The following is a 14131-nucleotide window of genomic DNA, read 5'->3' on the forward strand; positions in this document are numbered from 1 at the left end:
TTTTATTGCACACTTTGCTACATACATAATGTTTTACCTTAATATATTTGTATGTATGTAAGTGCAAGTTATTGCTTAAAAATATTGGGAGAAAATATTTTATTTTTGAAAAATATATAGTATCTTCAATTAGTATGCTTAAGAGACTAAAGGAAACATTATTTATAATATGAAAACATGCATTTTAATGCTGAAAGTATACGTACATATGCTAAATAGTTTAACCCAACATAGGTGTTGCTAATATAGTTATAGCTACGTTATAAATATGTATGTATGTATGTAAGTAAGTGGAAGAGTTTTTTTTTTAGCAAATAAGTACATTAAACTACAAACTAAAAAATTTAATTTTTTTTTTGGTTGACTAGGCGCGCCTGCCTCTTTTGTTGTTTGTTCTGGCGTTTGTTGCTTTATTGTTTTTTGTTTTACTAAATTTTAAGTAGTTACAGTCAGTACAATTTACATACACAAGTAAGTCCCGAAATTTTGGCTGTATGTACTACTAGATAGTTTGTTGTTTGTTGGTAGCAAAGTTGTTTGACGAAAAGTTTTTTTTAAATTTATTTTTAGATTCGTGCAAGTCTGAACATTTTTATTTTTATTTTATTTTTTTGAAAAATTATTTAAAAAAAGGTTAGTTAGTAGTAATTGTTATTTTTAAATATATTTTTTTAATTTTCTGTTTTTTTTTTTAGTTATGTGAAAGCTGAACTGATGCGTTACGTCTTATATTTGCATAATCAATATTTTTTAATTTTTTGTTCCTTTTTAAATTCAGTCTTTAGTTTTGCGGCTTTGTGCATTTCTATACTCTGTGTATCGTATTTTTTTTCAGTTACATATTTTTATTTTATTTTTTATTTAATTCACTTTTTTTTAATGAAATTTACTCGTAATGCTGTGTGTATTGATGCTTGTCGGTAATAATATTTATGTATTGTATATTTTATGTAAAAATTTGTCTGGCTGCTGTGTTCAATACTCTTATGTATGTATGTATGTATGTTTGTATGTATATTATGTATGATATCAATATATCAACGGCCTATAACTTACGCTTACTGTGAGTATATAACGATAATAAATAGTTGTCAATCGGTTGTGCAACACGGTTAGTTGTGTATGTATGTATGTATATGTGTGTGGGTGGGTATGTGTGTGTTTGTGGTAGTCTAAGTTTTTCCTCAGTTTCGCTGGATGGATGGGTAGGTATGTAGGTTTTTGTGTGCTAATTGTATAATATTTAATGAATTGCATATTTGCTGTTATTGTTGTTGTTTGTTACTTATTGATCTAATGAAAAGTGTTTGGTTTTTTTCCATAAGCTTTTAAAAAGGCCTTTTTTCTTCTGAGGCTTCTGTGACGTATTGTTACAATTGCGCGCCTGCTCCTTGGGCGTGGGTGGGAGTGCTAAATGAAATACAAAATTATTTTTAATTTTACGAATATAATATTTATTTTTTAGAAAAGCATACTCACCAGTTTCTTGTTCAAATGGTAGATGTCCATCAAGTGTGGTATCCGAATATGGCTTGCCCTTGCGCTCTTTAGTGTTTTCTGCATTATAATTGTTGATTAATTATTAGTTAATATATATTATTTATTAGTAAAATAAGGAAAAAATCTAGAGTCCGAAGCTCACAAACTTTCGAGTCTCATCCTTGTACTTCATACTTTCGACTACAAGAAGCGTGAAAGGATACCGAAGAGATGTTTAAAATATTAACAGACTAAAAGAGGACCTAAATGACTCGACGAACTGAAGAGGGTTTCTCTGTGTACAAAATTATGCAAAGAGAGAAAGAGAGAGAGAGAGAGATAGAAGACAACTGTGAATTACTAAGCATTAGAATTGCCCTTGCGTAGTCTGACTATGAAGTCTCTGTATCAATCCGAGGTTAACCAATTAAAGAAATGCATTGAATACGAAAAATCTGTCCTATTTTATGACGACAACTTTGCTCCCTACAGCTAAATACCTAGGGGTGCAGATAGATACCAAATTGCACTGGAAAATTGATATTGAAAAACAAATAACGAACTATGTAGGTGGTTGGAACCGAAAGAGTTATGGGCATAGCGGTACCCTGAACCAGTTAATAAACAATTTAATAAAATCAGACTATATCCCTCCATTCAGGTGAGGATACCCTCTACACGTGAATGGAGAAGAGATCTAGTAAGAGAGGAGGATACTATCCCAATATATACCGACAAGTCTAAAATGGACTGAGGAGTAGGTAAAGGGGTATACTCCAAAGATCTAGACAGATCTTTCTCTCTTTATTCTTCTAGGTATAGAGAAGGCCTGTGAAGCTCTATTGAACAGCTATGGGGGATACAGAAAGCAAATATATACACAGACAGTTAGTTGGCATTGCTGGCTTTGTCGTCTCCTACGTAGCCAATAACTTCGGAAACGAAAAAGTGGTCGAGTTGGCAAAAACAGGAGCCTCTCTAGATAAATCTGAGGCGGTGCAATGACCATGCCCAGCAGGAATAACAGAAATAAATAGTTTAATTCGGAGCATTAAATGGTTCGAATGTAGAGATGAAACGTTATAACTGGATTACTAAGGTCTTGCAGCGGCAATTGATCCCGGAAGGGCATCAGTCCTAACTACATACTTTATAAAGACAAAGTTTAACTCAACTCAGGCAAATATTTGTTTTTGTTTTGAGTTCTGGCGAAAATAGAGCCAAAAAGAATAAGATTAGAAAGCGTAAGTAGTAAATCATCAGTTTCTTCATAAAGAATCCAATAAATTCCAACCTTTAGCTTTACTTAGTACTAAATCTTCAAGGATGCCGGCACTGCCTTAAATTCACAATACCATTTATATTTTGGAAACAAAATCAACAGAAAACCTATCAACTAATTACTGACCTAAACAAGGGGCGGGCTTTAGAGCAACACCTAATCTTACCACTTGCAAACAAATACTTTACTTACTTTTCTTCGCAATCAAAAGACTTGTTACACGACGCAGAGCTTCTCTTGGTGATTTATTGAGAAACGATGGCGTCAAATTTGGCGGTAAAGTCAATGGTTTTCTCGACTGACCCGTGCCAGACATACCAGCTGCACTATCCCAAACACGCGACGAACTGAGACGATCAATATTCTCTGTAGAAGCTGGACGCATAGTACGTTGTTTGGGATACCAGCCGCGTGCCGGTGCGCCAGCTAAGCGCAGCATCTCATTCGAGGCAAGTGCATGATTCATGGAACGTTGGCGGCACATGCCAGCGCCAAAGGTGTTGCCACCTGTGGAAATGAAGAATTTAATTTTGTTTAAATTATAACGAACTAATAGTGCATACCACCTGGTATTCCACCCATCGTGTTACCCATATTAATACTGTGTGATGTGCTAGAACGAGGCGCTGTACGCGAACCACTTATGGCACTTTCGGGTTGACGTCGGAAGGGTGTACGCGGTATGTCACAGCTTCTGCAAAGCGTTTGATTTAGGCATGAGGAAATAGTTTTTAGTTCAAATCATTTCACGACTTACCCTCGTGCGAAAATCGGTGTCTCCGGCAAACTACATGAAGTTTGCAAACGCAATTCTTCACGTGGTGACTGTTTCAAACTACGTTTTGTGCCATAGGAAACGTAACGCTTCGTTGAGTACGAACCATCGTATTGCGAACCCGTTGGTGTAGTAATACCACTACCATAACCTAACATTTTCGGTGATTTCTTCTTGTAATGGGAATCGATGGACCAAGATTTCATCGTATTTGCCGAATGACCACGATGTGGCGGCACAACCGGTGCCATATTTTCAAAAGCAGGCGGTGGTAAAGGTGGCAATTCGTTGCTGAGATAACGCAAAGCGCTCATATTGTCACGATTTCGTCGTTCCTCGCCACCCAACGAGGAGGGTGTGTGAATTTCGGCAGTTGTCGTTTTCATAAAACCTTTACCAAGACTACGATTGCTCTCGTTCGTTGCTAGGATCGGATCTTTTGGAGATGGTGGCAGTGGCAGAGCATCATAGTCCTTAAAATAATATTTACACATTGTCATTAATGCTGTGGTGTGCTTTATATATTTAAGTTATACTCACGAATAAATCGGGATTTGATGATGGTGGCGATGGCGGCAATGGACCAAATGCGCTTTGAGATAATAACATCTCCTTGGCACTCTCAGACTTATGCACACCGGGACGAAATTCGAGTGGACGTTTATGATGTGCACCACCTTCAACAATGCGTACCGCGGCTATTATATTGCTATCGGCCTTGTCAATATCTTTACTTGGCGCTCCACTGTAGCTGAAGTCACTGTATTGCTCCTCTTCCTCTTCAAGTGTCGGTGCGAGATCTGTGCGTGGAGTCGTTGTTGTTGAAGAGCGTAGATCTGAAAATCAGAAAAAAACAGCAAAATAGATATTAATTGCGGCAAGAGATCTACTAGAAGCTTCAGGGATCTTCGAAATTTTTTGTTCTCACCCGAAAACTCTTGTCCTTTTAAACAGACTGCTGTATCATTCTTGTATCCGTACATATTGCACGGATCAAAACTATTCTTGCTCGAAAATAAGTTAACAACTTCGTTTGGCCCATTTTCCTCAGCTTCTTCATAGCTCGAAGACTTTGTGTTGATCGAATCGGTGCTACGTCTCTTTGGCTCTCTGTTGAGTGATGTCTTCTTAACGGGAGCAAGGAGTTCTTGAGAAAAAGCAGAAGATTAATAAATTGTGCATGCTAATACCTTGAACACACTAACCTTCAGACGATGAGCGATCGCCTTTATGCACAGCCAGCATTTCTTTGGTAAAAATATTTGGTAATTGTGGTTCGAGATTTAAAGAGAGACGATCACTGTAAAATATTGAAATTTTAGAACTTTGTTTAAGGTTTCCAATTGAAGCACTATTTACCGCGGTGATGGCAAGGTTGGTCCTGGTGGCGCTATTAATTCTCCGCTATGCCTTACATTCGCGCCTAATGTCTCACTCGGCCTACAGTTCTCGTGACCTTCCATTGACGAGAACTCTTCATAGTCGCTTTGGTCTCGTGCATCTAACGCTTCAGTATCCGTTTGGAATATATCCATAGCTGTTGGTGGTTTATTCGTGGGTCGTCGTATGATAAATGTACCTTTACCCAACATACTCGTATTGGGATGGCGATACATGCAGTGATTTAAAATATCTCCAGCGGTTGCTGTGCATTGTTCTGACCCATCCAAGGCGTCTATAACAATCGGTTCGCGGCGATAAGCGCGATTGTTTTCTTTCGTGTAATAAACGTCACTAGCCACAATTGGTAAGGGATAAACACCATTCTCCGTTTTGGCAACACAATCGGCAGTCTGCAAAAGTTAAAGAGATATTGCGTTTAAGAAAGTAAAGCATTTGCTGTGAAACTTACATGCTTTCGTGTCGGTTTCTTCTTCGCCGAACTTTTCGACTTCTTTTTGTTACTCTTAAAATGTATTTCCCACGCAATACCGGTTTGTTTGTGTGGTGAGGAGTGCGATGTAATTGGCGATAATGATTGCTCTTCAATCGAATCGTCCGAGAAATCATCTTCACTTACTAACCTAAATTCATTTGCAATGTTATCCTTACGTATATATGGCTTTTTCATAATATTATTAGATAGATCCAATGGTTTATTTTCCATCAGACCAATACAATTCGAACTAGACGACGACGATGAAGAGGATATCGAAGACAAAGGATTAAGTATATGGCAAACTTCTTTGTGTTTCTCAACGGAGGATAGTATGCGTTGTGGACGATTGGAGACGCGTTTATTCTCGGTAGGTGGTGAATAACGACCGGGGTATATTGTTACGGGATGTTCATTTAAGATTGGCTCTATAAGTGTAATGAGTAGAGTAGAAAAACAATTATGTATTCAAAAACTAGCTCGAACTTCAATTATTACCTGGCAGTTTCGCCAATCCACCACGTAGTACCGCATTATGTACCGCACTGATATCAATACCGAGCTTATTACGTTCACCGTTACAGCTAACACCACGCGTAGTTTTACCATCCAACGATGTGGAGCGCGCACCGCAACATGGCAGACTGGAATAGTTGTTGCTCGTCAAAGCAGAAGCCGGACGCGCTTTTGGCTGTAATGAAAACATATGTATGCACTTTCTCACCCCACCATGAGAAACCATATACAAGTATATATAAACTTACCAATGTGGATTGTATAATACTTTGTTCGGCAGGTGTTTCCAGACTTTGGCAGGTAACATCTGTAGTGTTGTTAAATTCGTGAAACTCTTTAGTTGGTGTGATAATTGGTGGTACATTACTGCCAATACTGCTCTGGGAGATGTTCTCGAAATCTTGCTTATGCATGCTGAACGTTTTGGAATAAGACATTTTTAAAGTGATGTTTTGGTCGATCATAATATGGTAATAAATAATGAAATCAAGCGCCCAAATTTATAACATTGACAAAGCGTCATAATCGCTTAAACCTAGTCAAGGAGTGCTTAACCTCTCTATAAATAGCTTTTAGCTACTTTAATATGAGACTCGATTGGGTCTCTGACATAGCGGTATCGCTGGGAACTTCAAATCCGATGACCTTGCGCGTAATGGCACCGAAGCAGCAATCTCATCAGATTGGAAACAAGCTGGTGTCCTATACTCCTGCCTTGCCACGTTCGTTTATTCAATGGGTGAGATCAGACTGCGGGATCATTCTGGCATAAGGTGGATCGCAGGAGATCCACTGAGCTATTTGCTCTTTTTGCTCGCCGTATTTAGCTCTCCAAGTAGAATCTCCTGTGGTACAGGGATCAGCCTTTTCAAATAACCTGTACTCTACGCATATCACCTAACTACAACAGAGATCACTCCAAATCCGTATATTGTGATAGAGAGACCAAAGAGAAAACTAAATATCTTGGAAATTGCTAAGCTTAAACTAGCCTTTTTAGAGTTCTCTTAACATTCAATCGGATATTATCTTCATTTAACTAATTCGCAGTTTCATGTCCGTCAGCCTAGAGGAGCCAATATGATGAAGGTAAAAACTACACCCACGGACAACAGGTTCATTAGATATAAACTAGGGCAGACTGCTTTCTTGGTTACCTACAGTTTAGCTGAGATCAACAACTGAGCTATCTGAAACATACGTTTCTAAGGTTCTTGAGATCTTAAGATTTTATAGGAGCGTGACGTAGTTTAAAATCGTCTGAACTACTGAAAGTTTTTATGAGAACCTGTTTCATAGCATAAATACGATCAGAAAGTGTCCAGTGATGACTTCCCAGTGACGCCATACAGGTGGATCTATAACTCAAAGTCCATTAAATAATTATATATTTAATATTAGAAAAAAAAATTTATAACAGAGCTTCTGTGCCCTTATAATAAAGGAGATCGGTACCATTTTAAACTATTTCTTAGTAATTAAATATTTAAAGCTTCTTCCGAACGGACTCAAGAGATCTCTATTTAGCTTTTGAGCTTTCAATAAAATAATTTGTTATTGGCTTTAACGGTATCAATATATGTATGTCACTACACCGGAAGTAAAACATGTATGCCCTTTTTTAAGCTTGTGCAAGTCACTTTCCCCCGAAATAATTATTCCTTTTTTCACCGAAAAAAAATAAACACTACACTTTAGATAACCGTCTACACAAATTAATCACAAATCCATCGCACACAACCCTTTTGTCAACGTTGAACGTTGTTACTCACTTCTTGCGACTAAGGCTCATGTAACCATCATCCTCAGATTGATTTTCACCATTACCACCTGCATTCGCTGGCTTTGATGTATCTTCGAATTCCGAGATTATATCATCTAGCACCTTAATAGGTTCGGGTATTTCGTCTGGTGAAAAATTGCCTTGCGCCTCCGGACGCTGTGCTGTGTGTGTGGAGGGTGAAACAGCAGGTGTTGATGAATCCACTGGCTCGAGCTGCTGCTGTTGCTGCTGCTGTGACTGTTGCTCGTCCACCGCCACCGTCTTGGCCTGCTGCGTCTTTTCGTGACTGTTGATTAATTAAATCAGAAAGAAATTCAATTAGTTTGCGTTACGACGAAGATGATGTCGACGATGATGTTGCTGATGATGATTGCGAGCGACACTACATAAAACTAAATGCTACGAAACGGAAAAAAATTAAGAGAGGGAGTCAAAATGAGAGCGAAAATGAAGCAGGCGAGCGGGTGGAAAATGAATTGTTGCGGGTGATAAATGTCTTGTACAACAAAGTTGCTGCATGTGAAAATATTTTGTTTTACTTTTTTTTTTGACTGTGTGTATTTGAATGTGTCTGTGTGTGTGTGTGAATTTGTCATACCACGGTGTTGCACCAAAATCCGCTTTGGTGTCAACGTCTTCGTTTTCGTGGACGTGACCAGGTGACGTTGCTGCTTCGGAATCTGCATTAGTGGCGTGTATTGATTCTTCATCGACTTGCGTTTCCGCTACAATACTGGAATTTGCACAATTGCTAATCGATTCATCTGAACCGTTATTCGATTCATTCGCTTCATTTGTATGCAATAAATCCGAGGAAGTGGCCATTATTTTTGTGTTTATTTGTTTATTATTCTTACTTTATTTTATTTTATTATAAGCGTAGTATAATAATTTATAAAATTCTGCATACGTGCAGCGTGGGCGAGAAAAGAGAGAGAGTGTAACAGCGAAAGAGTAAGTGGAGGAATTAGTTAAATTGCAAGGTTTGTAATATATTTTATTTTGGTTTTTAAATAAAACTTTTTTCAACTTATTATTTTTTAAACTTTTATTCAATTTTTATTTTTTTATTTTTTATTATTATTTAAAAAAAATTGGAGTTTTGAAAATATTTGATAATGAGCTTTTAATAAAATTTTATATCAATTTTTAAAAGTTGTTTTTAGTTTTTATTTAAAAAAATTGCTTTAATTTTTATTTTAAAAAATCTCTTTAATTTTTTTATGTATCAAAATTCCTTTTAATTATTTTTAATTTATTAATTTCTTTTCATTTTTGTTTTTGCAATTTTTTTATTTTTTTTTAGTTTTTAAAAAAGTTTTTGTTTTTTTAAATTTCTTTCAATTTTTATTATAATTATATTTAATTTTATTATTAATTAAGTATTTATTTTAATTTGAATTATTTTTTTATTTAATTTAAATGCTTATTTTTTAATTTATTTTAATTTCTATTTTTTAAACTTAATTTCTATTTAAAAAAATATTATTTTAATTTTTGTTTATAAATTTTAATTAAATCATTATTTTTTTATTTAAATTGGAGGATTAAAATATATTGTATTTTATTTTTAGTTTCTTTTAACTTTATACTTAAAAATTTCTTTAAATTTTTAAATTTCAAATAATTTTTTTATTGAAAATTAATTTTATATTTTATTTTTTAAATATTATTTTAATATTTATTTTTTAAAATTTATTTTAATTTTTATTTGTAAATTTTAATTAAATTTAATTAAAAAAAAATGTTTATTGAAAATTAATTTTAATTTTATTTTTTGAAAATTTTCTTTTAATTTTTATTTTAAAAATTTCTGTTAATTATTAATAATTTATTAATTTCTTTTCATTTTTATTTTTTTTTAATTTGTTTTTAATAATTACTTTTAATTTTATTATTATATTTAATATTATTATTAAATATTTATTTTAATTTTTATTATATTTTGGTTTTATTTAAATTATTATTAAACAATTTTTTTTGAATTTTTATTTTAAAAAAATATTTTTATTTTTAAAAAATTATTATAATTTTTAATTATAAATTTTAATTAAATCATTATTTTTAAATTAAAGGATTAAAATATATTGTATTTTATTTTTAATTTCTTTTAACTTTTATTCTTAAAAATTTCTTTTAATTTTTAAATTTCTAATAATTTTTTTTATTGAAAATTAATTTTATATTTTATTTTTTAAATATTATTTTAATATTTATTTTTTAAAATTTATTTTAATTTTTATTTGTAAATTTTAATTAAATTTAATTTAAAAATGTTTATTGAAAATTAATTTTAATTTTATTTTTTGAAAATTTTCTTTTAATTTTTATTTTGAAAATTTCTCTTAATTATTAATAATATATTAATTTCTTTTCATTTTTATTTTTTTAATTTGTTTTTAATAATTACTTTTAATTTTATTATTATATTTAATTTTATTGTTTAATATTTACTTTAATTTTATAATTTTTTGATTTTATTTAAATTCTTATTTAAAAAAATTTATTTGAATTTTTATTAAAAAAAAAATATTTCTATTTTAAAAAAATTATTTTAATTTTTATTTATAAATTTTAATTAAATCATTATTTTTAAATTGAAGGATTAAAATATATTGTATTTTATTTTTAATTTCTTTTAACTTTTATTTTTAAAAATTTCTTTTAATTTCTAAATTTCTAATAATTTTTTTTTATTGAAAATTTATTTAAATTGTTATTATTAAAAAATTATTTTATTTTTTATTTTTAAAATTTTATTATTAAATATTTATTTATATTTTTACTGCTGAAAATTTATTTTAATTTTGATTTTTATTCCTTTAAATTTAAATTTTATTATTATTATATTATATTTTATTATTTTTATTTTCATTCATGAAAATTACTTTTTTTTTAATATTATTTTAATTTTTATTGTTTAACATTTTAATTTTATATTCATTTTTATTTGTTAAATTTTATTTTAAATTATTATTAAAATTTCATATATTATATATTTAAATTTTTCTTTTAATTTATATTTTTAAATTTATAATTTTATTTTTAAAAACTTATTCTAATTTGTATTTTTTAAATATTATTTAAATTTTTATTTTTAAAAAATTTTCTTTTAGTTTTAATTTTTAAAAATTTCTATTAATTTTTATTCCTAAACCTTTTTTCAACTTTTATTTAAATTTTTTAAATTATAGTTTCAAAATTTTATTATTTTTTTAACATTTAATTTTCATTTTAATTTTCATTTTAATTTTTTAAATCTTAAAATAATTATTTTAATTTTGTTTTTTAATATTTTTTTTAATTTTAATTTCTAAAAATTTCTTTTAGTATTACTTTTTAAAATTTTATTTTCGAAATTTTTTTGGTAATTTTAGTTTTTTAAAAAAATTTTATTTAAATTTTTATTTTATTTTCTCATCTTTAAATTTTATTTTCATTTTTTTATTAATTCCTAACTACACTATTTTTATACAGTTTACATATGTACGTGTATATGTGTGTGTACACTGTCTGCTGCAATGGATATGCATTGCTATTTTTTAATTGACAGCACTTTTCTGTGTCACTTGTTTAACTATTTGCAATTAGCTTGCGCAATTTCGCGAAAAAGTTTGTTGTTGTTGTCGTTTTTTATTATTTTTTTCATTTTTTTCATATTTTTTTTTAAAGTATTTTGTCTTTCTCAACAGTTTAACTACATGCAATTAGCTTGTGCAATTTTGCAAATATTGTTGTTGTTCTTTTAATTTTTTCCACTTTTCAATTGCACGACTATATGTAAGTATCTATATTCAGGTATATTTTCACATTTATTTTTTCACTTCGCATATAATTAGTTGCACCGGCAATAGCCGCTAATCTTTACATTAGCCGTTCGTCATAAACACTCAACGGCGCACTTTGCTTTGAGCAGCGGTAATTAATACACTGTGTAGGCACAACTGTCTGTACGTGCATATACGTAACTAGAATAATGCTTATACTGCTATATAAATCGCTTTAGAGCTATGTATGCATATAAAATATATAAATACATATATGCCTGTTTTACAACGGGGTACATAATTTTCACAAAACCCTGCTGTCTATTTGGAGTTTGCATTTTGCACTTGCTTATTTATTTATTTAATTTTTCAATGGATGGATGTATCCAGCAGCATATTTAAGTTAATCAAAACACTGTTTTTTTTGCTTGCTTGCCACACACACACTTGTACATATGTATATACATATGTAAATGTATAAAAAAAAAATATTTTATTTTTCACTTTACATCCAACTAATATTTACCCGGAAAATCAACAACTACATTTGTATGTATGTATGTATGTATCTCGTATGCATGTAACAACAAATTTCTGGCTTTTCCTTTTATGCCCAGCGAAACAGAAATTTTTCCGCAGCACCGCAAATGAAATCAGGGAAAATATATAGCAAAAGTTGCTGTGCGTTGAATGATGAATGAATGAAGAATTCAATGCTGCAATGCAATTGACAGCGCTGTTATTATGATTGCTGTTGTTGTTGTGTAGATTTTACTGCCGTCTTAACACTGCTGCTAACGCTTCCACCGCTGTTGCTATTGCTGTTGCTATTTTGACTTGGATTTGCTGAAGTATCGGAGTCTGGCATCGATTTTTTCATATTTTTGTGAGCAGCGCCTTTACAGGATACAAAATGCGACGACGACGCCGCCGTTATACTTGCTAATGTTGTTGTTGTATTTGCTGATATTGTTGTTGTTCTTCTTATTGTTGTTGTTGTATTTACTGATATTGTTGTTGCTACTTTTGTTAGCTATGCCGCTGCCACAATTGCCACCGCTGCCTTTGCTGTTATAGCTCCTGTAACCGCTGCTCCGTTTGGGGGTGTGTGTCTGATTTCGCTTCGTTGTGTCCAACTGTGAAAGGTCACTTTGGTGCAACTACAATACATTTCAATGCTCGCATATAACATATGAACTCTTTTTTAGCTTATCACACGCAGTTACTTTTTGTTTTAATAGCAACAGACATACCGCAGAGATTTTTCGAAAATTTTCGACTTTACCGAGCAGCAGTCCACATAACTACACGCAACATAGGCCCTTACGTCGCATACATATACATGCAATTATACATAGATGTATGTATGTATGTGTTTGTTTGCGTGTGCATAAACAATTTTCAGAGGAAACGACGAGCACTTTTCCTTTCCTTTTAACGGTACGCGTCTGCATGAGCGACGATTTATGGATGTGTGTGTGTCTGCTATGTGTTTGTTGCTACTGCTTTTGTATGCAATTTTGCATTTTTTTTTTGCTTTTTTGTTTAGCACGAGATTTTTATTTCATTTTTGTTGTTATTTTGTATATATGTATTTTATTTTGCAAACCGCACCGCACCGTCCCGTCGCAAATGTATCTTTTTTTTTAGCGGCTTTCACACTTTGTCTGTTTTATCGATTATTTTGGCTTTATGTTGTTGTGCGGTTGTTGTTGTTTTGTACGACGCATTCTATGCAATATACTTTGTTCTTTTGTTCATTTCCGTATTCCCCCGAAAAAAGTAAAAATTTGCTGCTTTTATGTTGTTCTTGTTGTTTGTATTCACACACACACACACAAACTTTGCAAATGTTCGCAAGCACAGCTCGAGCGTACACCACGACTTGAGTTACATTATTAGACTGACTTCGTTGTGTGGCTATCGTTGTCGTCGAGGCTGTCAACCAGCTCATTGTTCATTATTCCTTGTTGTTGTTGTTGTTGCTGTTGTTGAGCCAAATTAGGGAAAAAAAGTATCTAACAGCAATCTGTGCGCATACACATGTGTGTTTGTGTGTTGTACATGTAGTGCGCCTCACCAGGGAGCATGTGAGCGCGCATACTGTTAGATACTCGTACTAAACGGAGCAAATCACTTAGTGCTCTAAAGTCGCGCACAGTCTGTCACTTCTACTTTTCTTTTGCACTTTTCTTGATTTCTTGGCCCCTTTTACACCAACTACAATACATACACATGTACATACTCATACATGCTTAACATGTGTGCTTACATCTGTTTTTCCACCCCGGCATGGCTGGCACGCTATTGTCGGTCACTTTTAAATGTTCAAAGTACCTCCCGCTGTGTGTTGTAGTTGTAATTGCATGTGAATTACTTAATGAACAATTTTATTATGTAATTCAATGTGAGAAATAGATCTTCAGTATTCAAAACAGTTAATGGTTGTCGAAAATAAACTCAAAGATCAGTTTTGAAAAAGTCCTGATGCTCCTTTTCGCATTCCAGTTCGCGGACCAAAACTAAACTAAACTTTCTCAGAATACTATACTGAGACTGAAATTGTTTCTGATGACATTCGTATTTTAGATACAAATTATAATATTTCATCGCTATTCATAGTCTCTAACAAAAATTTTGATTATCGCATCGT

General features: G+C 32.2%; 1 protein-coding gene across 2 annotated transcripts; it reads right to left on the reverse strand.

Moving 5' to 3' along the window:
* Nucleotides 1-914: 914 nt before the first annotated feature.
* LOC105217897 (uncharacterized) lies at nucleotides 915-13635 on the reverse strand. Of its 2 annotated transcripts, none has more exons than XM_029043810.2 (15): nucleotides 12005-13635; nucleotides 8310-8613; nucleotides 7701-7997; nucleotides 6177-6342; nucleotides 5911-6103; nucleotides 5389-5840; nucleotides 4896-5329; nucleotides 4742-4836; nucleotides 4465-4683; nucleotides 4077-4372; nucleotides 3519-4009; nucleotides 3328-3455; nucleotides 2954-3268; nucleotides 1480-1557; nucleotides 915-1410 (listed from the first exon to the last, which is right to left on the reverse strand). In XM_029043810.2, exons 2-15 carry the CDS (start codon nucleotides 8534-8536, stop codon nucleotides 1286-1288), a joined length of 3516 nt encoding a protein of 1171 aa, XP_028899643.1. In that variant the 5' UTR covers nucleotides 8537-8613; nucleotides 12005-13635; the 3' UTR covers nucleotides 915-1285. The 2 variants fall into 2 exon arrangements, with proteins under 2 accessions (XP_028899643.1, XP_011191439.1); XM_011193137.3 differs by having other exon boundaries at nucleotides 3325-3455; nucleotides 12005-13633.
* Between the last annotated feature and the right edge of the window lie 496 nt (nucleotides 13636-14131).

Source organism: Zeugodacus cucurbitae, chromosome 3, assembly GCF_028554725.1.
Source record: "Zeugodacus cucurbitae isolate PBARC_wt_2022May chromosome 3, idZeuCucr1.2, whole genome shotgun sequence".
Lineage (NCBI taxonomy): Eukaryota > Metazoa > Arthropoda > Insecta > Diptera > Tephritidae > Zeugodacus > Zeugodacus cucurbitae.

Excerpts from the sequence above, each read along its gene's own strand:
- LOC105217897 (XM_011193137.3), bottom strand. The coding sequence starts at position 8,536 with ATGGCCACTTCCTCGGATTTATTGCATACAAATGAAGCGAATGAATCG. Across the intron at positions 7,998-8,309 it reads GATTTTGGTGCAACACCGTG|TCACGAAAAGACGCAGCAGG; the intron begins GTATGACAAATT and ends ATTAATCAACAG. Across the intron at positions 4,010-4,076 it reads CATCAAATCCCGATTTATTC|GACTATGATGCTCTGCCACT; the intron begins GTGAGTATAACT and ends TATTATTTTAAG.